The following is a 23,803-nucleotide window of genomic DNA, read 5'->3' as shown; positions in this document are numbered from 1 at the left end:
TTTGGTAAGCTTAAGGCAAATATAGTCACTGGTTACCATCCTAGTGAAATCAAATCAAGAGGTGTGTACAAGTACACCGTCACACCGTAAATAATATGTTGATAATTAAATATGCATCCTCAAAGTACACAATTAATCAATATATCAAAGATATAGATCCGGACTAATAGTTAGCAATTCTGTATTTCGTTCAGCAGTTTTATTCATATGATGAAGGAGAACAGACCATAAGGAACAAATACAGGGAGTTAAAGATATAATGAGGATTTATGTCCTGCAGTGGTAGAAAAGCCAAATACATGACCTATTTGAAACTGCAATTGAAAATATAATTTCTGTCTTAACTGGGGCAGAAAAGGAGAAATAGAAATACAGAGATAGACAGAACAGTCTTGTAATAAGCCTCTCTGGTGGTTATAGCCAAATATGAACACGCTTTCAATCTGGATGTATATAACTAAAATGTCTTTTGTGTTCAACTAGATAATTTGGTTTTCCTGGTTAATATTTTTACTCAAATATATGCAAATAGCAGAAGTTTCCAGGAATGAAGTCATCATGAAACTGGAATCAGAAACTCTATCAGTAAAGATAGAGAAATATATATTTTTGCACAGCAGTAGCTCATAACAGTATTGATTACATTACATATTAAATTATTATTGATAGTATTAATAATAGAAAAGTGCCCGTGGCTGCACTTGGCCAAAATATGGATTCGAAATGATAGACGATAGACGCATTGCTGCTTTTTTTTTTTCAAGCCTTGCTGAAATTCTTTCATTTCATTGTAATGTTATGACTTGATCTCATATTTCTTGCTCTTTTTTTTTCTTGAAATTTATTTTATTTTTGTTAAATCAAAATGTCATCATCTGTGTGGTTCACAGTAGTCCATCTTACTTCGGGAACACAATCTTATTTTTAATTTTTTATTTTACAAAGGAGCCATGATGTCATAATAATTGTGTCGTTCTGTGGAAAAAAGTTTTAATCTTACTGACGAGCCCATATCTGGCAATCCCTCCTCCAGCTCAATCAACCAAGCCGGTGGAGCTTCGAGGCGACGTTCATGACCTGCACAAGCCGATCAAGACGGAGCCCCGGACCGAGATCTACAGCGATCACCACGGCAGCCATGACATCAAGTCCTCGGTCATCCGGATAACGCACGAATACGAGTGAGCGGCACACACTTTTAAGTATCTCGTGTAACATTTGGTGTGTTACATAAACATAAGGCTCTGTTATTGTTCCAGAAATAGTTCTGGGGCTCAATCAATTGAGATGTGCCACCGATATTGGAATAGTGCTGTTAACATATGTTCTGATATTTATTTATTTCTTACCTGAGGCTTTTGGGCTAGTTTTTAATTATTGGGGTTAGTTCTTAGTTATTTACATTGTGCAAACTAGTGTTACGACCAGTTTCATAGGACTGCTGTCAATCATTTGTCTACCAATTATGCCGAGGGCTGTAGACGTACATGTTTTACAGGTTTGCGCTTATACTTATTTTGGGGGCATTTTAAAAAATGCATTAAGGTGATTTTAGATAAAATAACAAAATGTTAAGCCTTTTTTTCTTTGAACCACAGATAAACATATATTGCTGAAAGATTTGTTATGAAGAAGCATTATATCTATCCATTGTTAAAATGATGAATTTTACAGGCAAAGTAGAGGGTCAGTGAGTATCATAGCAGCAAACCGCACTCTAAAAGGTCCTTCCTTCCAATATTGTTTTCTATATCTGTTCACATCCACCTGCCTTGACCCACTTTAGAATTATTCTTAACGTGATCTAGGTAATTGCATAAGTTCTGTCACATTTCTTGTTCCATGTCCTAAACTTTTCCCATTGTCTTTCACCTCTCCATCTTTCCTCACTTGGCACTTATTGCATTTTTTAGCTTTCACTATCAGGTATCTGCAGGCTCTGCACCTTCCCACCATCCTCTGCTTCTCCTTCTTTCCTCTTCCTTCTTCCTGTCTCCTCCTTGTCTGCTGCCCAGAATCAATTGTTTTGTTTTGTTTTTTGCAATGTCTTATTCTCAAAAATGTCCTCGCAATAGTTAATATTATTGTAGGTCAGTAGCAAGGAGAAAGACGTTATGTGAATTAAGATTACACTCCCCCCATGCTGTAGGAATGTTATTGACACTGTGCCAACAGTGGATGTGCCAAAGCTGTCATCACCTTTTTCTCATAACACATTCACAAAGGGACCATGTTGATACATGCTATTAATAACAAAAATAAGTCGTTTGCTGTTTTTTTTAATAATGGACCAGCCTAAATGTGTGCTTGCATTTGTGTGTGTGTGTGTGTGTGTGTGTGTGTGTGTGTAAGAGAGAGAGAGTTAGAGAGAGCTCAGGGATTTTCTTCACATTCCTTCATGGAGAGTTGATCAGAGAGAGATTCATATTTCAACATTGGGCACCTGATCTCAACTGCCATTTTAACACACCTGTGCACTCCCTCTCTCTCTCTCTCACACACACACACACACACACACACACACACACACGCACGCACACACACACACACACACACACACACACACACACACACACACACACACACATTTCGGTGACAGTATGAATGGATGTCTATTCTTCTCTCCTCCTCACCAGTAAAGTTAATCAAAACAAGTCTTATTGGACGTTTTTTTCTTCTTATTTCCTTTTAATTACACATATGACTGCTGATGGTACATAACAACAGAAGGATAGACGATGTAATAATCCAGAAGCACATCAGAAAAATAATCTTCAAATCTTTGTACTTTTTAAGACCTTAAAACTCTTTATAGCCTTGACTTTGACACTTTATATTTTTATTTGTATTTCTCATTCGCCCTCATTCCTACTATTATCTATTATTATTATGTTTTACTTGAAACTCTGGCACAACAATTTCCTTTGGGATAAATAAAGTTGTTCTTATTCTTATTCTTAATGACTTGGATTTAGGATCTAAGTAGACTTAGTGGGATTGTGTTCCTAATCTCAAATACTTTTGCTCTCCACCTCCTCTCTCTCTCTCCCAGAGGTAACAATCCTTCAGTAATCGTCCACTCGAGCACGAAGCATCCTCTCCCCGCCGACTCCCCCGACTCACTAAAAAAACGGAGAATTCACCGGTGTGACTTCAACGGCTGTAACAAAGTCTATACGAAAAGCTCCCACCTGAAAGCGCACCGCCGGACGCACACTGGTGAGGCAAATCCTACTCCATTTTACACCATTTTATTTTATTTTATTTTTTCTGATCTCAGCAAACGTGTTTACGATATCGATCTGTCTCGCAGGGGAAAAACCCTACAAATGCATGTGGGAAGGCTGTACGTGGAAGTTCGCCCGCTCGGACGAGCTGACGAGACACTTCCGCAAACACACGGGCGTCAAACCGTTCCAGTGCCCCGACTGTGAGCGCAGCTTCTCCCGCTCGGATCACCTGGCTTTGCACAAGAAGCGCCACTTACTGGTTTGAAACATTGCAAGCGAGTGAAGGGTTACTCGGTGTTGATTTTCCATGCGGGGACTTTTTTTCAACACCAAGACTCGAGGAGGAGTTTACAGAAAAGACGCATCGGACTACAACAGGGAGTGCGGAAGTGTTCCTCAGGGTGTCTGCCTGCTCCTGTCCTTAACATCACAGCAGATTTCTGTTATCAGTTTATACTTTCGAGACGCCGCGTCAGACATTGGATCAGCGGTGGATCCAATTTTCTTTTCTTTTCTTTTTTTTTTTGAGAGGCGTTGCACCGTCTCAGCTGGCCTGAGAGCAGCGTCCTCTTGCGGCCAAAGAAACCAAACTGCTATGTTTGAATGAAGACACACTCACATACAAACACACACACACACAAGACGCTCACGCTTAGTTATGCACCTTAATCCCTCATTTCTCTGCATGCATTCAAGAAAAAGAAAAAAGGAAAAAAAGAAAACAAATTGTGGACACATTATTTGATAAATAGGCCAATGTAATGTGAAACTTTCCAGAATGTATCACCACATCTACTGTCATCTGTAGCTATGCTCACGCTCACTTTACCTAGATGGTTGGCCACATTAAAACACCACACACCTCATCTGCCTCTATAAGCTTACATTAGGAAGTGACTTCAGAAAATACAACCAGGTTTATAGCGCTCGCTTTCTTTTGTACATACATGCACACAGTTACCGGCACAAAGCAGGAAACATGCACTTAAATAAAAGCAGCTCAGCCTCACTTTTGTGTGCTTTATATACATATATATTTATATATATACACACACACACATATATGTATGTGTGTATATATACATGTATGTATATATATACATATATATATATTTTTTTTTTTTTCCTCCCACTTCTTTCTCCTGATATTTACCCTGGTTGTCAGTCATTGTCATTGAGTGAAGTCTTTATTTGTGTTTTCATTCATAAATGTGAAAGTTGCTGCACAGGGGCATTATAGTCTTAAGTGAGGAAAAGACACCTCTCAGTTGGTTTAAGGGTTGAAGCAATGAAATGTTTGTCTTACTGTTTTATATCAAGTTTTGAGCTGTTTTTTAGTTTGTGATGTGATACATTTTTGTAGTCTGAAAGTTTTATATGGGAATAATACAAAGCGCAAAGCAGGGAATTTTGGTCAGAATTTGTACATTTGATTTCGAGAGCAGATGAGATTTATTCTAGTCTGCCTTATCACCAACCTGTTTTCATAGAATAATGATTTTACTCATTTATTGCTCCACTTCAATAGGCCGCACATAATTCCAGGAAAAGGTTATGAGGTTGCAGAAATTATTTTTGTACACAATTCTGATTGACATCAAATTTTTCAAGTACAACGTTTTTAAAACTTCAGGTGAACAAATTAGATTTGTGTATATGTGTCTCTGATGTGCACTTTATACATTTAAAAACATTCCCAAGTCCAATATTTATCAGTTACATCAGGTTTGCTCTTGTCATGAATGTGCTGATCAGTTCTGTCGGATATATTAAACAGTGTCTTGGTTTTTTAATTTTTAATTTCCTAATTTCTCAAATTCACCAACACAAGTATCCGTAGGCTCGGACACGTGCACACTGAATGGAGCAGCTCAACTGACCTGCATTCGCCCTGTATCTGTTATGCAATATCTGCTTGTAAATGTTCTTGTGTCTCAGCAAATAAAAGTTGTGCATATATATGTATATGTATATACATATATATATATATGTACACACATGCACACATATATAGACTGAAAGGGCAGTAAAAGGTGTGTATTAAGCATGATTTTGATACTCATAATTATGGATATTATACATTTCTATAAAGCTGTGTCTATTATAAACCCTTATAAATCTTTTTAATCTACCATGTCAATTCAAAGGGAACATGATAAACTGTGAACCTATAACTGTACAGGTCTATCTGCAACTTTGCATTTATTTTAAGATAGAATATTCATACCACTTAATAAACTTATTGATAGTATTTGCAGAATGGAATGCTTTGTGTCTGTTTTTTGTGTTGACTCAAGTTGAAACAGTTGTGATCATTTGCGCTAAAAGGTGGTTATTCTATGGATTCGAAGTGTAATGACGATGAACCATATTTGATACAGTCATTTTAACATTTTTTCAATATCATACCGTACTTTTTGACTTCCGTTTTCATGATTTTGGATTAAAAAACCCTCATGATGACATTTTCAAATTGCTCATTTCATATGGATGTCTTATCATATGGACATTTTTAGTCGAGTGGAGAAATTGCCATATAAATGAACTGAGAAAAAGGTGAAAGAAAGCAACTTTGCACAAGTATATTGTATACTGTGTACAATACAGTTTAAAAAAGGCATGTATTTCAAATTAAAAGGAATCTTTAAAAAAAAAGGGAACGACCAAGAATATCTTCTATCATTCATACTCTATAGAAATTGAAAGTACTTTAACTGTAGTTGCTTTTTTTTTGAGATACGTACAAACATTTGAATGAAACAACAGATGAAGAAAAAATGGCAAGGGCTCGTCCGGGATTTGAACCCGGGACCTCTCGCACCCTAAGCGAGAATCATACCCCTAGACCAACGAGCCATGTAAACCTAGTGTCGGACATACGTTCTCATAGAATTAAAGACAAACCTGTACGTTTGGTTATTGTTTAACATGAGTTGCATCGGGTTTTATCGCGTTTGTTTGTGATTTTATAAAACTTCAGATGGTGCAAGATTGTTCATCCCAGTCACGGCAAGCCGTCGCTTTGAGTAACTTTAACACTTCCTGGTTAATAAAAACAGGAAAAGGAAAGCTGTTCAATCACTGTTCCATTGCCGGAAACCGAAGATTTCAGGAATATGTGTTACCCGGACACAATTATCAAACCATGAAATAACTGAAGCGTTAAAAGAATTAATTTACGATATGGGTAGCGTGTTTTGTGGTAGGATTTTACACTTTCCAGTCCAGACGGTAGGAAATATTGCGTGTTCCAGAGAGAGGCGGTGAACTATCTTTGAAGGCGTTCCTCTTTGGGATATCTGTACCGTACCGGGCCTGCCGACGTGGCGGGGCGGAAGAGGAGCAACTGGTTGGTACCGAGCGGGTAAGCTGCACCATCACTCTGGAAAAAAACAAACAAACGTATATAAACTTTTCACGTCCCCCCTTTTTAAAAAAAAAAAAATGTATCCACCGAAATACACGTATCATCCCGCAACGATAATAATGTCTGTCAGTGTGTGTTTAAAATATCTGCTCGGTTGGCTAACTAGAAATAAGTTATTCACATTAGCTGAAATCTTGAAAAAAAGAGGCGAAAAAAGGCGTTGACACAACACCCACCGGCATAAAATTATTATTGTTTTTTTTTTGTTGCTATTTTGGAGAGGTGTTTATTATATATCGTACTGGTTATCGCGATAATCCGCACGTTGGGGTTTATTGATGCTCCCGAGGATAAACATCCGGATGACGCAGGCGAATGATTGTAACTTTTGAACGGACAACAGTGGGATTCATTGTCACAGATCAACTTGCTCCAAATGACACGGTTAAAAATGTAAAGATGTAAACGGTTGTGTAAAATGATAAAGCTGTCATGCGGATATGATGACCCTTGAACTGTCAAACGTGTTTTATAAAGCGATGCAAAATAACTTCTGTGATAACAGCAGTTCATTTCACAAATTTCACTAGCATATGAATTAGAGCGAGTCCTCGCAGACATTATCCATTAAGTTTTTCAAAGTATCATAACACATTTTTAGGATCTCCTTGTCATTGCTGCACAATATCATAGTTTGAGAGAGAATTTAATATTCTAATGAATTTCTTAGAATCTGGATAACAATTATTGTAATACAGGAACAGCATCTTCTTCACTTCACCTAACTTTAAGATATCTTAAATTATTGTTCTTTATTGTTTCACCCGGTTGGCTTTCAGGGCATTGGAGTAGAATAACAACATGATATCTATCTTGAAATGAAATATTACTTACCAGATGCAAAAAAATAAATAGTGTTTTTCCCATGAACGTGAACCAGTATTTCAACTCCACTTTTAATTATATGCTTTTCAAAGGTTTCACAAAGCAGAAATGATAAATATGAAGGTGTAAATTCTTGATCCATTTGAGAAACTTCCTGTTTCATCTTTGTCTGGATACGGACGAACAATAATTATGATAATGATGATAATGATAACAATAACAACAACAACACCCATATAAATAATCATGTAAATAATTTCAATATAGCATTTTTTCATTCAATGATATGCTGTAGTAACTTTTGAGAAAAAGGATCTCCTGAAATCCAGGATATCCATCTTTACTGCAGATACTCCAGCTCACACAGAGAAATACACATTTGAATGGCTGCTTTTTTCATAAAAGGATCCTATATGGAGGCATCCCCAGATAAAAGCTTAATAAAATCATCTCTACTTTCAGATCACCATGTCCCAGGCTGACGCCCCAGATGCAGACCCCCATCGTGAGCCTGGCCCTTGTCAGGATGTCCTGGAGGCCCCCCTGCTACCCTCTGACACCCTGCAGTCTCCGATTATCCCCGAAAGTCTCCCGCTGTCCATTGATGGGATGAGTCAAATGGACGCCATCGAGGCCGACCCACTGGAGGATCCAGTGGAGCATCAAGTTCAGGATCAGATTGAATGTGACCAACCGGTGAGCCTTGAACCGGACAAAGCAGAGGAAGACACTGAGGTTTGTGATTTGCTAATTTTTTGAAATTATTTTGTTGTTAATTAAACTCATTTACTTATGACAGAATCTTTTGAGATCCGAAAAGTCTTTAGATTATACATAGTATCAGCTCAAAATATATTTAAAAAACCTTTTGGTCTTTCCAACCATTGATAATTGGAATTAAACTAATGATATTTAAACTTTATGCACCCGTGTTATTTTACGTGTGAAATTAGGATAAGAAAATATGGGTAGTTGCCCTTTTAAGGCTTTCCACCTCACATCCAGCAGGCTGACAGAACAGGCCGCCACCCAAACGGAGAGCATCACTTCACTGTATCGAGACCTCAGTAGATTCTTAAACCTTTATCTACTTGTATGGTTGTGTCATGATACATTGACCTTTGCTCTAGTGTGGATTAACATTATATCAGGACATAACAGGACTGTCTTCATAGTCTGACCTATGTTTTTGAAACAGCAAAGCTAAGTTCAAACAGGATTTAATCAGAATGCCATACAGACAGTGGGCTCGACCGTTAACCATCTAATACATCAGAACATTTTTGGGCTACCATAGCCAGGAATAACAAACATTGGATTGGGAACAGCATCAAAAACATGGTCCAGATAAGGAAAGGAAACACCTTTTTGGTCTCCAATGTAGTGGAAATAGGGGATTAATGGAACAAGGGCATGGCAAATGGATAGCCCGGAAGGCCGTCATCAACTTGGATGCCACATTAGCTGACATCAAGGATGCCGAAAACGAGGATTAACTTACTAGTCGGGGCAAAATACACCAGCCTTTCCAGTTGCCAGTGTTATATGGATCCTGGTATGGTGCCATGGTAAAGTTCTGTGTAGGCTTGTAGAAATAATGGTGGCAAACGGGGCAAAATAGAACAACATTCTAGCAGCAGATCCATTAGAGAAAACAGCAAGCCCAGAGCAGTAACTCAAAGAATTGGACCTTCATCTCACTTGGAAGTGGTTGGACCTGACCATGAATGCCAGATGACATTCTGGAATGAGGTCACCACCGACTCTTACGGCCTGACATCATCTTTTGTGCCACCTCGACCAAGAGTCATCATGGCTAAACTGTCTCTCTCTTGGCAGGAGGTTTTATAGGCATTTTTTTTGGGTGGGGGGGGTAAATTTATACAGAGGTGACAGTTGTATGTACAAGTATAAGCTGGGTGGAGGGTTTTCATCTGCCAAGTAGTTAAGTCACTACAGAGGCTACATTGGAGAGTCTACCCAGCAGCACCTGAAGTCTTTCAGCACAACCTGGTAGTGGTGGCAAAAAGGAGGAGTTTCTGGTTCTAGCTGTGCTTAAAGGAGGAAATGTGGGGTTGGCCGTGGGGGCTGTCAAGAGGGCTTCCCTGCTGCTGCTCCACCACCTCAAGACATTCTGGAAGTAAAGTAATGAAACACTGGTGAAAGGTAGACCCTGCAGCTGGCTGGACTCAGTTGCTTCAGGCAGACATGCCAAGCAAAAGGATCCGCATGTGATTGCACTGAGATGACAGAACCGCGTGGATCAATAGCAGTGATGATCAAGAGTTTTAGATAAAATAAATTCACAAACTTCTGCTTTTGAGCCATCTGAAGAGGAAAACATCATAAACGTACTAAAATTTGCTCTTTATTGTCAGCGCAGTGGTTAGCGCTTCAGCCTCATAGCATGAGTGACACTGGCTCGATTCCGACCAGGGGATATTTCCGTGTGAGTTTGCATGTTCTCCCTGTGTCTGCGTGGGTTTCCTCCGGTTTCCTTTAACAGTCCAAAAACATACAGGTTAATTGCAAAACAAAAAATTGGGAAAATTGCCCCGAATGACTGAGTGAGTGAATGGTTGTTTTTTTATTATGTGGCCCTGCGATTGACTCTGACCGGCTTCTAGCCCGATGACAGCTGGGAAAGGCTCCAGGGTCCCTCAGTTCAGAAGCAGATGAGTGGATGGATAATAAAGAAGTCCTTTTGTTTTTAATCTAAAAGAGTCATATTATTACATGTTTGCTGACTTTTAAGATACTTTCTTGTGAACTGGATTTATTTTTCAAAGTTTCTTCCAGAGTTTTTTTTCTTCTCTCTAGATGATTCATTAACACAATTTTTTGCCCCCCCAAAGGCCCTCACATACTATCATTTTGTCTCAGGGGGTGGGAATACTTTATTAGTAAGTTTTTCCTCCTGATGGGATCGTGGGAATCATCATTATTTAATTATGACTACTAGATGAAATAAATAGAGTGGGGCTGAATGAAATTGAATGAACATTTTATTTCAACCTCAGAGTATTATAACATGCTTCTGTGCAGAAAACACTTCAGGAGAAGGAGAAAGCCTGGGGAAGTTGGAGTTCATGGGGAAAATCTCTTCTGAGCAGTGCCACCTCCACAGTGGGTGCGTCATCTCTTATTTCCTAATGTTTGTGTCACTGCTGGCTCTCAATTCTTCTCACAACTCTTTTGTGTGTGTGTGTGTGTGTGTGTGTGTGTGTGTGTGTGTGTGTGTGTGTGTGTGTGTGTGTGTGTGTGTGTGTGTGTGTGTGTGTGTGTGTGTGTGTGTGTGTGTGTGTGTGTGTGTGTGTGTGTGTGCATGGACAGGTCAGAGTCTTACCTCAGTGAAGGCAAAGGCAGGAGAGGCTCTGCGTCGCCACAAGACCTCAGTAGGAGAGGAGGCAAGAGAGGAAGAGGAGGACAACCAAGAGAAGGGAGAAGATGGAGATGAGAGTGAGGATTCCATCCTGTCCAGCTCTCCGGAGGCTCTGTCTCCAGGTTCTGCATCTTCTAACAGGGGTGTCTTCTCCACCATCTCCAGCGCCGTGCAAAACACAGTGAGTCAATACAAATAGGAGCCACGAGTCAAGACATGAAAACTGCCTCGGGCAAAAGTTTCAGATTGACTTTCAAATTGTCGCCACTGACACCATGCTTGATTGGTTACCATGGTGATCTAAAAATTACAAATCTTCTTAGCATTTCATTGCAAAAACATGAAATCATGCTCCAGATGTTTTTCTCTCTCTCTCTCTTGATCTAAGGGTAAATCAGTGATCAGCGGTGGGCTGGATGCCTTGGAATTCATTGGAAAGAAGACCATGACTGTTCTTGCAGAGAGCGACCCAGGTTTTAAGAAGACTAAAACCCTGATGCAGAAGACGGCGTCACTGAGTCAGGCATGCAGAGGCACACGCTCACTGGCTCAGTCAAACTAACCCACTTTCTGTATGATTTAAAGAAATCAAGAATACCCCCTACAGCGTAGCCATGACAATTATTAGATGTGTTTTAGAAATCAATGAAAATTGAGATACTTTTTTCACTTAAACAACAATGCTGCTAATATGTGGACTTTTTGGGGGGGGGCTAACAAGCCTCACGCCGCTAAAACAATTATCCTCATCACATCGGACCGATGAAATGACCGGGAAACTCTGAGTCTGTTCAACTCCGACACCAAAGAAGACGACTTTGACGGTTTTAGTGTGCAGTAGGAAGCTCAACATAGCGACCTGCTAGCTGATGCGACTTATATTGAGGTGCGCTCAATAGTCCGGAAATTACGGTACAAATAACAAATTTTAGCTCAAATTTTTTCAAAATATAATAGTTATCCAGCCATGACTTTCCTCAGAAGAGGAAACCGAATAAAAACAAAATCACCATCAAAATATCCAAGAAACCTTAAAAGGAAAAAGGAATGATTCAAAATGACTGAATAATGAAGAAATTATAGAAAAGGGAAAGAAATGTATCCAACACCAAGAAGTGACATAATTCGCAAAATTTGTCTACTTTTAACATTAATATCTCTTTAACAGAGATATTTTAAATGAATTGGACTATCTGTATGCGTGTGCATGCAAGGGATAGACAGGACCTTAAACTGTTTTAGAACTCATATTATCTTTGTAGTAGTGTCATTGGATTAATCTTATTTTTTTTTGCTTCAAAATCCTGATATATTGTAAAAGCGCAGATTTTTTTTTCCAGATGTTAAAGGAAGCCAAGGACAAAGAGAGGGCACGCCTGAGCAACCAGCCAGTCAACGCCCCCACAGCCCACTATGGCATTCTGTTTGATGACTACCAGGGTTTGTCCCACCTGGAGGCCTTGGAGATCCTATCCAATGAGAGTGAGGCAAAGGTAAGTCTGATGGAGGAAACATTTTTGGGAAAACACAATCCCGTGTAAAAATTCTGTGTTGATAAAGTCTTTCACCGCTCTCAGGTCCAGACTTTCCTATCCGCCCTTGCGGCAGAGGAGCAAGACGAGCTGAAGAAGGAGCTGATCTTTATCAAAGACATCTTTATCTCTCGGGAAGAAGCAGCAGAGGAAGAGGCTGAAGGGAAAGACGGACTGATGAAGGATAACGGTGATCTAAGTTCCTGTTTGCAGGTTTTTTTCTGTTCCCTTTTATGTGTGACCCAGATCTGCTGAGGGCTCCATAACACTCATCCAGGATCAGCTAGCCTGAAACCAGAAATTTTTTTCAGAAATGGAATCGCACTTCGGATTTTCGGTGTGTGATGTTTTAGTTAAAACAGTAGTCAGATTTATCTTAAACAACACAGGATATTTGCAGTTTTTACCCAAATCTGCTATGATGGGATTCAAACTTAATTTACATTTATATAAAGTTACAGGATTCAATTAAACATGAATTCGACAGCTGAAAATATGAGCAGACCATCAAACATCTGATCCTGATGATTTTCAACTTATGAGATGGAATTGTAACTGTTTTTTTAAAAAAAAACAAAAAAAGATAATATAACCCTTGTTTCAGATCTGTATCCAGAATGATTGGGATCTTCCTTGACCAGACTGTATGAGTATGAAAAAGAACTATCGCAAAAAAGCAACCCAAGGGTTTTTCTACGACAGACGTGAACATCAGAGAAACGTAGTGATTTAAAGTTTCATATTCGGCACAAAACAGCAAGTGATCTGCAGGCACCAGAGAGAATATTTCAAGGCAGTTAAATGGAGAAGATGCAAATAAGGCTTTAAAAAAAATGCAATTTAAATTATATTTGTGTTGTTAGTCAGGAAACAAAAAACTGAAAAAAAACAAAGTCCTTGTTTGTTCTTGAAGTTATTGTTCTGGTCGTTCTGATTGTTTGTATCAATGTTTGTGCCAAGGAAATAGAAAATGTTCTCCCAAAGTGAAATTGTTCTAGCAATATTACAGGAGATATTTGAACACACCTCACAATTAGCACTTGGTGTGTTTAGAAGCTATTGACAACTTTATTTCCTATCTTAGGACAAAATCAACAGGGATAATCTGCCAGATTCAATCTAGACCTCTACTTGAAATAGTTTGATAGCGAGCCAAGACATAAAAAAGATCCAAAATTTTGGTGTAAGCTGAGGAAAAAAATTAAGATTATCATCATTATGAGGGGAAACTCCATCACTGAATGTGAGAGAAATTTGTTCTCATTGTAGAGTTTAAGCATTAGTGGATTAAACACAAATTTTTATAACGGCGTAGTGTGTTTTCTTTCTCCTTTCAGTGGTTGACGTCGAAGAGTTCATGAGCGTTCTCACAGAGCTTCTGTTCGATCTTCATGTTGCAGCTACACCAGACAAACTCAACAAGGTGATATAGCCTCACACACACACACTCACACACACACACACACAAACTGACACAGACACACATACAATCTCACCATGGTCTGTGAAATGAATAAGTTGCAGTTATAAAATACTATTGTAACATTTTTAGTTTTTACAAAGGTTTTGTTAGTAGTTTTTTTCAATCAAACATCAAGATTCTTGTCAGGCTGTTGTTTCGATTTGAATGATGATATTCGCATTTATAAGACAACATTTTCAGATAGCTATTCTATCAAATAACCTCTCTGAGGCTCAGTTGAAGACATTCAGTTCGTCTTTTCTGTGGCATCACAAAATGTAGATGATTCCAGATGTGATGCAAACTGATCCATGGAAAAACAGAAAGATAAATTAGAATCCCCTGTTAAAGGCTTTGCAAATTCAGAAAAATGCATATTCTGATCACAGTACATGGACCATTGGCCAAAAGGAAGCAAACATAAATATATCATAGGCAATTCTATGATTTTTTTGATATTATATTTACTCATTTATTTGCAAATCCACCTCACATAATGCATATCTTAAAATTGTTTTTCTTTCTTTTTTCAGTTTTACAGCTTCTAATGTGATGAAATAAAAAAAATTAACCTTTGTTTATTTTTGTATATTGCCAACCAGCAATTAATAGAAATACATTTTTTTTTAATTAATTTTTCTTGTAGCAGAAAGGTTTTGCCAAACAGTATCATTGTTAGAGCAGGAAAGAAGAACAGTATAAATGACAACATGCAGATCCTACACTAGCAGCTGTGGTAACAGACTCCGGTTCCACATAGACAGGAAGCAGATTGTGTTTAGCATTTTCCTGACAGGTTACCGAAAGATCACAGAACATCAGATTTTCAAAGTCCTATCTGCAAACATTTCAGGCAGATTTGGGAAAAACCTGGAAATGTCTCTCAGCAAAAGTTCCAAACAGTTACTGCCGGTTACTATTTGTCTCTTACCAAGAGAGAAGTTTTCAAACATCTCATTGCCTTTAAATGAGATAAATAGTGAAAGCTCAGTAGGTACTGCCCCTTTAAACCTTTTTACCCCAAACTTAACCCCAAATCTTATTTTAGTGCTGAGAATGGCATCAAAAAGCCATCAGCCTGTATTGAGAAATTTGATCCCTATAGGTGCACGAATGCTCACGCAAAATTTTACACTGTCTCCAGCTTTAGTCTTAAAGTAATATAAGATTTCACCTTTGAAGTTCTACCGCATAATCTAATGCACACCTAGGAAACCCGCATTAGCATATCATCGTGTTGGCGCATTCCAATTAGCACATATCTGGATGGCGATCTCCCACCACGAGGAGCTGACGGGTGGTAATTATGCATCTCCAGGCTCGGATGAGGGCCCATGATTGGGTGAAGAAGGTGGAACTGCCAGTCACTACAGAGATGGATGTCACGGAAATAAAGGACCTGCTGGGTGGAGAGGCCTCACCCGGTGAGAATGAAACGGAGGGGAAAAACGACGGACAGGAGGAGAGCAATGAGGGGCAGGAATTGAAAGGAGATGAAGAGAAGATGGAGGAAGAGAAGGAGAGACATCATGACCTCAGATCTGTAGAGGTGAGAGAGTGTCATCACTAAAGTTATTAATAGCAGAGAAGTTTTCTCTCGTTTTTTTTTTTTCTGATTCTGTGTGTGTTCCCTGTCTCTCCAGGCTGTCTACCTGTCATCAGTAGGCAGCCTGGCAGAAGTGACAGCTCGCAGTATCGAGCAGCTCCACAAGGTGGCAGAACTCATCCTTCACGGCCAGGACTTGGAGAAACCAGCCAGGGATCAGGCGCTCACGCTCACCAGGTGGCTGTCTGTCGGCGAGATTCATTGAGAGGTTCGGCAACGGCTGCAATCGGAGTTAAGTTTTTGTACGATCTCTGTTTCCATTCCAGGTTGACATGCGCGATGTGCAAGGAGGTGGAGTGTTTGGCCCAAAAGTTCTCTGATATGCTCCTTCTTGTCGGGGTAGGTGACAGGGACTGTCTGTTTGTGGTTTTTATGCAGGTGTAAACAATCACTCAAACTGGTTTTACACCATATGATTTGCTCAGTGTGTGTATGGAGACCTACATCAGATTGGTTGATATGTGAATAATGTTGCTGATACAGGGTGAGTATGGCTACACAAAACAAACTGGTCCACATTTAAGGCCCCAAATTTGTTGTCAGTTAAGCCAAACTCATTATATTAGGATCGGTAAATTCTGTGACTGAGCAACTAGCACCAGAACAGCATAGATTGGGCTCAAATTAATTAGTTATCAAATATGATTTTGTGAAAGATATGGATATACAGTCATTCAGGGTACAACATATTTATTATCCTTTTACCAGTCTCAGTAACTAAGAGATGTTCCCCGGATAGGCATTTTTAATCGTTCTCTGGAGCCTAAAGGGATATGAGACCGCAATATCGGGCTGAACCAGTAAATTTTTTCAATTGCCTAAAATATGAAATAGAATTAAAAAAAAACAGCATCTATATCAAGTAACCAAAATTCAAGCAATTAAATTAAAGTTGCTCAGTTATTCAGTCTTCACTTTTGATACAAGCATTATGCTATTTGTCAAAAACACATGACATATTCATGTTTATGTCTCAGTAGTGTGAATGAATCCTGCCAGGAAAAAAATATTTCAAAATCTTTAAACATTGTGTTCATATTAAGCACTGTACTTTGTTGGCTGCACAGCTGAATTACTTTAAATCTGGCCATGCGGAATACCTTTTTTGTCTGAAAACAGGATCTCGTCATAAGATTAGTAGGAGGGGGGTCTCTTAACCCAGTTATTTTAAATTAAATAGTTCAAGCCTGAGCTCATATGTGTTCCGGACAATTTTTGTTTCCATAATCCAGAATGATGGACCCTGCTTTTGTCATTGGCCTTAACAATCACAACATAAACCCCCCAGCCACCCCCTTATCTTTACCATGGCAAAACCTCTGAATTGATTCAGGTTAAAGACACCAGTCAGGCAGAGAATATTATATGACACAGGCATTACTCTACATTCAAACCATTGGTCTGAACTCTGTTGAAGAGATTTTTACTTTACTGGCTTCGCATAGTTCTGTATTTGTCGTCCTGACAATTATCGATTCTTCATCCAGCACTGTGAATGAGGGGGGCTTCTGACGTCCTTTTTCCTCTGTCTACCTCTTATTTTTTCCGCTGTTTTCGATCAGGGTCAGAGGAAAGCAGAGGAGTTGAATCCCCTGGTAGAGAGCGTGCAGCTCGAGGTGAGATACACACACTTTAACGTTAAATTGGCATCTGATGAAAAGCTGGCTCAGGTCGTGCGAAGCTGACTCATTGATAACCCCTCCTTTTCTGAAAACGTTTTACTCTTTATTCGTGAATGGGCAAAGAAGAATAGCTGGGAATACATTTTTAACTCTGGAATTTCTCCAAAAATGTAATTCGATTGCTGTCAGCAGCTCACAAATCTTCACCAGGAGCACTTTATTTATTTTATTACCCTTTGATGAAAGAATTATAAGGCTTTCTCTTCTAGGGCGCTCTAGCCCATATTTCTTTGGGGTTTTGTTCCATTAAAATCAATTTTGAATGCAGTTTTTCCTCTGGAGTTTATACACCATTGACTAATTGCCAGATTATTATATGCATCAGGAGTCAAAAATGAAGCACAATTTAATCCTGCTTTTTCGGGGCAGAACCTCTTGAGCTGGTTTGAGATCATTTCTTTCTCTGTGTTTGGCTGGTATTTTTAGATAGGACTGTGTTCATTTTTGAAAGTAACTAGCAATTTGGCGATTATTTCTCCATTATTTGGAATAAGGAACTGAATTTACAAGTTAGATAAGCAACCAAATATATATATATAGAAGATAATATGAATTGAGCTTTGTGTTAGACATTCATGACTGAGTGAAGAACATTAGATAAGATTAGATTAAATGTTGTTGTCATGATATATGTTCAAGTAAAAGGCAACAAAATGCAGTTTAGCACACTGTGCAATTGACAGTAAGTGCAGGATTCGGTGTCTATAGTTTGGAATGTGATATAAGGCCATACAGAAAAAGACAATATCAAATTGTCCCACTTTTCAGAGGAGATGCTGATGTAGTTCTTTTGTCCACAGGGCGCCAACAGCACCAACTACATTGAGAATGCATTTCAGCTGCTGCTGCCCATCTTACAGATCTCCCACATCCAGAGCATGCAATGCAGTGCCTCTACAGAACTAGCAACAGGCTTGCAGCAATAACACACACATTCACACACACACACACACACTACCTGCCCACCCCATAGTCTTAATGTATCTGTTGTTGTACAGACAAGCTATAGAAAAGATTATCAAGACTTAGTGCTTCTATCTACACCAAGTTATCTGGCTACAGGCAGATGTCGATTATATGTCATGTTATGTAATGAAGAGAACAATAAGAAAATAGGAACATATAGAAATTAAAATTGTCAAAATGCCTCATCTTCCTTCTTGTATTTTTTCTGTTTTGTGAATATAATTTGCTTAAAGGTGAACTTGGCTGAAATGTGCCCAGCTTTTTTTTCATAGATGTTTTTCTATTATCTCTTAAACAAAGTCAAAACCAAAATGATATTGAATGGACTCTACACTAATATATTTTCAACTTTTTTTTGCAATTCTTTTTTGTTCCTGTACCTGGTCGCAGAGATGTGTTATATTTGTTTTTTTAATCTTATTGGGTTAAAAATATAAAGCATTACTGATGAATTTGTTTTTTAAAATGCTAAATCATATGAAACTGCACAGCCTTCTCCAACTTAATCCAAATGTGGTAAAGAGAACATATAGATTTCTTTGTGGTCTGGTCATCTCAAAAGTTTGTGTATTTGTAAATCCCGTATCAATACTATTAAAGAACCACACTAAAAGGCATCAGTAATAACTAAAGCTCAAGAATGACCAATGGATCGGTCTCCTTGTCCCCTATTTAATGAAGCCTTTATGTCTCTCAGCTTTAAGCCTTCAAGTGTTACTGGATGTATTCAAGAATTCATATTTTGCCAAGGCTATCTGCAGTAGTGCATTCATCAGCAGTGTGTTTTTCCTGATGAGAAAACAATAAGAATTGTTGAGTGGAAAAAAACAAGATTAAGACATTTTGTTAATGTATTAATATTATTCCTTGACAAAAGTGCCCAGGACTGTTGTGAGTATGAGATGTTGAAAATAAAGCAGATTAATCCAGCTCATATGTCGCTGATGAGTAAATGCTGTCATCCAGGTGGCTGTAAAAAGTCGTAATGTTGCTTTTGTTGTTAAGAAAACTGGCACGTCTTTTGGTCTGTGAAGCTGCAGTTCAGCAGATCATCCAAGGGATCGAAGAAGCAACTAGTCTGTGTCAATCTGACTGTCTGTTAATGGAATATCATGATTTAAAATGAGTGATTTACTGTGTTTTATTAACTATGAAGAATACATAAGTGTTTATCAATTGTCAGGCACAGAAGATTTTATCAAGGTCCACAAATAATCAAGTTAACCATTTTTTTTTTTTTCTTCAATCCACACAGTTCTGTCACTGCAATTATGTCCCGGGTTATTTCCTAGCAACTTTCTCCCCATTGTGTGGTTGCTAGGCAACTGGTCAGAAAGCCAAGAAATACTAAAGTGCATCACTATCAAAAGGTTTTTACAAATACAGAAAAAAATGGTTAAATTATCAAACATCCTTCCCAATGGTTAAAAACATTAGTTTTTAGTGAACACTAGAATTTTTTGGTAGGATGCAGTAACTCCTGAAATTCTGTATAATTAAATTCACCTTATTCACCATCAGAGCTGCAAGGGATCATCCTTTTTACACAACTATAAATGATTAAAATCTTCATTTCAGTTGGTTGTAATTTAGATTAATGAATCAAATTTTAATGAATTACTTTTAAAGCCATTAATGTCTATACATTTCAACATTGAATAAAAAAACAACATTATATCAGATGTTGCTGCTCCCAAAGGCTTTTATTTTCAAATCACACTGTATATGTCAGTCTATTTAATGGATTTCTTTCCCTCGTCCATTCTTTCATCCCCAACCATATTCGTTGTTTTTTTTTTTTTTCATGTAATCTTATAAAAAAACTGAGTGAAAAGACTGCCTTTTCGAAGATGAAAAATACAGTAAGGCACTTTTAATAATAAAAACATGTTTTAAGTCGATCATTTGTAAAACAAAGTAAAAAAAAAATAGATTACAACTACTCCTACTTCTTTTGGCTGCTCTCTGCAGGGGTCGTTACAGCGAATCAACTTCCGCCATTAAACCCTATTTGTCTAACCCTGAAAACACTAACATACATCCCAGGACAAAAAAAAACACGAGGCCTTGTTTTGATCAAGTATCAGAATTTTTCTTGGTATTACATTGTAAAAAAAAAACAAAGAACGGATACTTGCTGTTTGTTGTCCAAAAATTAGAATGATGCAGAAAAATTAACAAAACAGGCTCAGGCTTGTGAACGAAGAGGTGGTGTCCATAAAACTGTTAAGAAGAAGAAATAGGATATACTGTCTTGCTACAAAAGACAAACTGTAAACTGTGATTCAAGTGTGAAAATTGGAATTTAATGACATTCTCTCTGTTGGAAACGATTACTGTGCAGAGCGCACACCCAAAAGAAAAATCAGTTGACCTCCTCTCTTCTGTAATCTTTCAGTAAACACACACACAAAAAAGTCAGTTTCCTGTTTCCATGGTTGCGTTTCCTCCGATGCTGCTCCCAAAAGTCTTTGATTTGACATCCAAAAGAGACGGATATGATTTGATGTCCCAGGAGGAGGTTAGACATTTAAGTGTCCACTCTGATCGCCATCCTTGTTTTTTTGTCATTTACCTCCCGAGGTGGGTGTGGGTTTTGGAAGCTTTCATCGCAAAATGAGATTCAGGAACATCGTATGTCTCATTTTAAGCTCTTTTTAACTTCTTGACATGTACTAACCCAACTATGGACGGGTGTTTGGACTTGATGGTTTGAATTAAAAAGAAAACATAACTATCATTTTGAACAGATTCCTCTTATTTTCATGTTGTTACACTGATAATCCCAAATTCCTTGCATGCAAATAATGTTGAGCGTTGGTTCACAACTTGATTTTTCTCGACGCATGCACCAGTGGTTTTGAATGGCGATTTTTTTTTTATTATATCCATATAAATGTTCCTATTCCATAAAAAATTAACAATAAACATGTTAGTGCTTGCTCCTTTTTTGTCTTTAGTTTGAAGATGTAGAGTTCACAAATACTGTCTTTACTGTAACAATGTCTCTGTGCATCAGGATCAGGGTTTGGCTTAAAGCAGGAGATTGAAATAATATTCACATATGAACCAGCTCTGAATAGTTTTATATAAATGAGCTTTGCTTATGATAACACCGCAACATGAATTTGCCTTCGCACAACTCAGTTTCAGAAAAAAAAAACCCTGCAGGGCTGAATTGGGGTGGGGGGCATGTGTTGGTGAACTTCTATCTTTCATTGGCTGAAACTATTTTTTATTAATTGTGGTTCCCATTTGTCTGTTTGCACCAGAGCCAAAATAGAACCCAGAGTCACTGTATGACCTGCAAAGTTACCCCTCTTTTATAGAAGTTTTCGGTCTTTGGCTCATACTAGTTGAAGTAATGGTTCCTCCTGATAATTCCTAATTATTTTGTCTCTCAATCTGATATGATTTGTTACATGAAATCATTAAGATCAACAAAGGACAGCATGTAGTTCAGTGCTGGTAAGCGGTTCGATGAACTATCTGTCTGCTCCTGTCCGGTAAGAGCAACTTAGACTATCTAGTGTCTGTGGCTGTTGATTTATTCCTTTCATTTAGTCCTTTCAGGCACAATTTTTTCTTTTATTTAAAAAAAAAAAAAAAAAGCAATTGGTGCCACCACGTATATGGTTTTCTTTCTAGATCTGAAAATAAAAGATTCCTCCGGTGTACTTTCAGGTTGTTATTTTTGGATATTCAAACATTCATCGTTTAAAGTGGCCATAAAATTGGATTTATTTGATTTGATCCATCCTGTACCTTTATCTACATGATAGGGAGAATCTTCACATATTAAAATATCTATTTTTACAAACTGCGATTGAAAATCAGAATCATTGGCTGACTGATATCTTGGCTGTTAGATGGTAAATGTATTCACACACCAAATGTGTTGTTGCCCTTTTGAGTGTGCTGTTTTGTTTTTTTTGTTCGTTTTTTTTTCATCTACCACACGACATGACAAACATCCTGCAATGTCAGACCAAGGCTTATTTAATGAAAGTACACTACAAGCTCCTCACGGCAGAACTATTCTCATGGGGTGTTGAATCGCATCAAAATCAAGCAGGCTCACCAAAACCGCTTGCAGGGGGGAGAGCAAACCAAATTCTTTGCTGTCTTTCTCTGTATCTTCAGTGAGCACATTTATCAATTCATTCAAATGAATCTTTCCTTATCTCTTGGTATTCATTAGGCAAATCAGTTGAAGCAAAAGTCGACTTTGTGGAGGCCTTTTGTGATCTTACTTCCGAGTTGAATGTCTCACAAATATAACATATGGGGAGAGTAATTACCTTTATCTTCTTTTCTTTTCGGCTGCTACTTTCAGGGGTTGCCTCAGCAAAAACCATCTGCCCCCATCTCTCTTCTGTGTCCTCTTCTCTCACACCAACTAACTTCATGTCCTCTTTCATTACATCCATAAATCTCCTCTCTGGTCTTCCTCGAGGCCTCCATTTCCAACCTCAGCATCCTTTTACCCAGACATTCCCTATCCATCCTCTGTACATGTCAAAACCATCTTAGGTTTATTTCCAGAACATCTAACATGTTATCCTCTGATGGACTCATTCCTCTCTCCCAAAGAGAACCTTAACACCTCCAGCTCATCTTCCTGTCTTTTCCTCAATGTCACTGCCTCTAAACCACACAGCATCGCTAGTCTCACAACTGTCTTATTCACCTTTTATTTCATTCTGGACGATATTCTTTTATCCAAATCACAGCTGACACATTTTCCCACCTTAACCTGCTTGTACTTGTTTCATTGCCTCTTTTCCACATGTTCTATTTCTCCGGAATGTCAATCCTACGTGCTGAAAATCCTTCTTTTTCTCTTTCTCTTTATCACCTCACTGTGCCACTTGGGTCTTTTCTCATTCACACATGGAAACATAATATTCATTCCTCAGAAGAATTGTTTTCCTTGTACTCTAGACAAAGAGGTGACATAGAAACGAAGTTCATTTTCCTCGTTTTGAGGATATTTCAATCCAAAAAAATCCCCATCTGTGACTAATTGTGTTGAATCGAAGTACAGGGTAAATTGAAATTCTGCACTGATGACAGCATGAAATAAATCCTTCTCGCGAATCCATCGGTGACAATATCACTGATAGGCCATCAATGTTGGGAGAGAAAAATTAAGAATTTTACCTGATCAATAAAGTCAGAGGGCTTGATCTTATATGCAGAGCTTTACAACACTTCCTGTGAATAACAGTTATAAAGATATATTTTAAACGTGGTAAATTCTGCAATTCATTACATTTGTGCTACACTCCTCACCACAAGATCCTTTGACTGAGTGACAGTCATTTACATTTTGTCAACCTTAGCACACTTGAACTCCTCTGTCAGACTAGAAATCCGATATGCCTTTCCCATACGAGGCTATGCTGCTTTGACAAGCATTCAACTCAATGCTATTTTCTAATAGATGAGTTAATCCTTTCTATCTTTTCTACCTGTGACACGGGAACCTCTTACACCTCAACAGCCACATCAAGTGATGCAACAACCCAAATTGCAAGCACCCAAAATTAAGCTTTCCTCTTACCTATCTATGTGTAAAATGCCTTGAATCCTTTCCTGCCTTAATGCCTCATATTTTGCCCCTGATAAAAAAACTTGCATCAAACCATCTCCCCAAACTCCTCACTGTTTTCTCTAGCACTGTATATA

The 23,803-nt window shown here is 38.3% G+C and overlaps 2 protein-coding genes and 1 non-coding gene across 3 annotated transcripts in view; 2 read left to right on the top strand and 1 right to left on the bottom strand.

Moving 5' to 3' along the window:
* The window catches only part of klf3 (Kruppel like factor 3 (basic)), a 15,308-nt gene extending 9,818 nt beyond the window's left edge, over positions 1–5,490 (top strand). The window contains exons 4-6 of the mRNA XM_086156884.1: positions 1,034–1,181; positions 3,053–3,219; positions 3,314–5,490. Of these exons, the coding sequence (XP_086013010.1) occupies positions 1,034–1,181; positions 3,053–3,219; positions 3,314–3,495 (497 nt within the window). The 3' untranslated portion in view covers positions 3,496–5,490. The remainder of the gene's footprint in view (positions 1–1,033; positions 1,182–3,052; positions 3,220–3,313) is intronic.
* Positions 5,491–6,014: 524 nt separating this feature from the next.
* On the bottom strand, positions 6,015–6,086 carry trnap-agg (transfer RNA proline (anticodon AGG)). Its single transcript has one exon. It is a non-coding gene; the product is annotated as a tRNA-Pro (tRNA).
* Positions 6,087–6,413: 327 nt separating this feature from the next.
* Positions 6,414–19,046, top strand: fam114a1 (family with sequence similarity 114 member A1). The gene is made up of 14 exons (XM_086156166.1): positions 6,414–6,417; positions 6,485–6,594; positions 7,945–8,217; positions 10,528–10,612; positions 10,816–11,045; positions 11,253–11,387; positions 12,205–12,357; positions 12,442–12,586; positions 13,734–13,819; positions 15,177–15,407; positions 15,502–15,641; positions 15,731–15,803; positions 17,027–17,080; positions 17,947–19,046. Exons 1-14 carry the CDS (start codon positions 6,414–6,416, stop codon positions 18,070–18,072), a joined length of 1,845 nt encoding a protein of 614 aa, XP_086012292.1. The 3' UTR covers positions 18,073–19,046.
* The last annotated feature ends 4,757 nt before the right edge of the window (positions 19,047–23,803 follow it).

Source organism: Fistularia commersonii, chromosome 12 (genome assembly GCF_037954325.1).
Source record: "Fistularia commersonii isolate RoL2024-O1a breed Wild chromosome 12, RoL_Fcom_v1.0, whole genome shotgun sequence".
NCBI lineage: Eukaryota > Metazoa > Chordata > Actinopteri > Syngnathiformes > Fistulariidae > Fistularia > Fistularia commersonii.
This window is presented reverse-complemented; position numbering and strand designations above follow the sequence as displayed.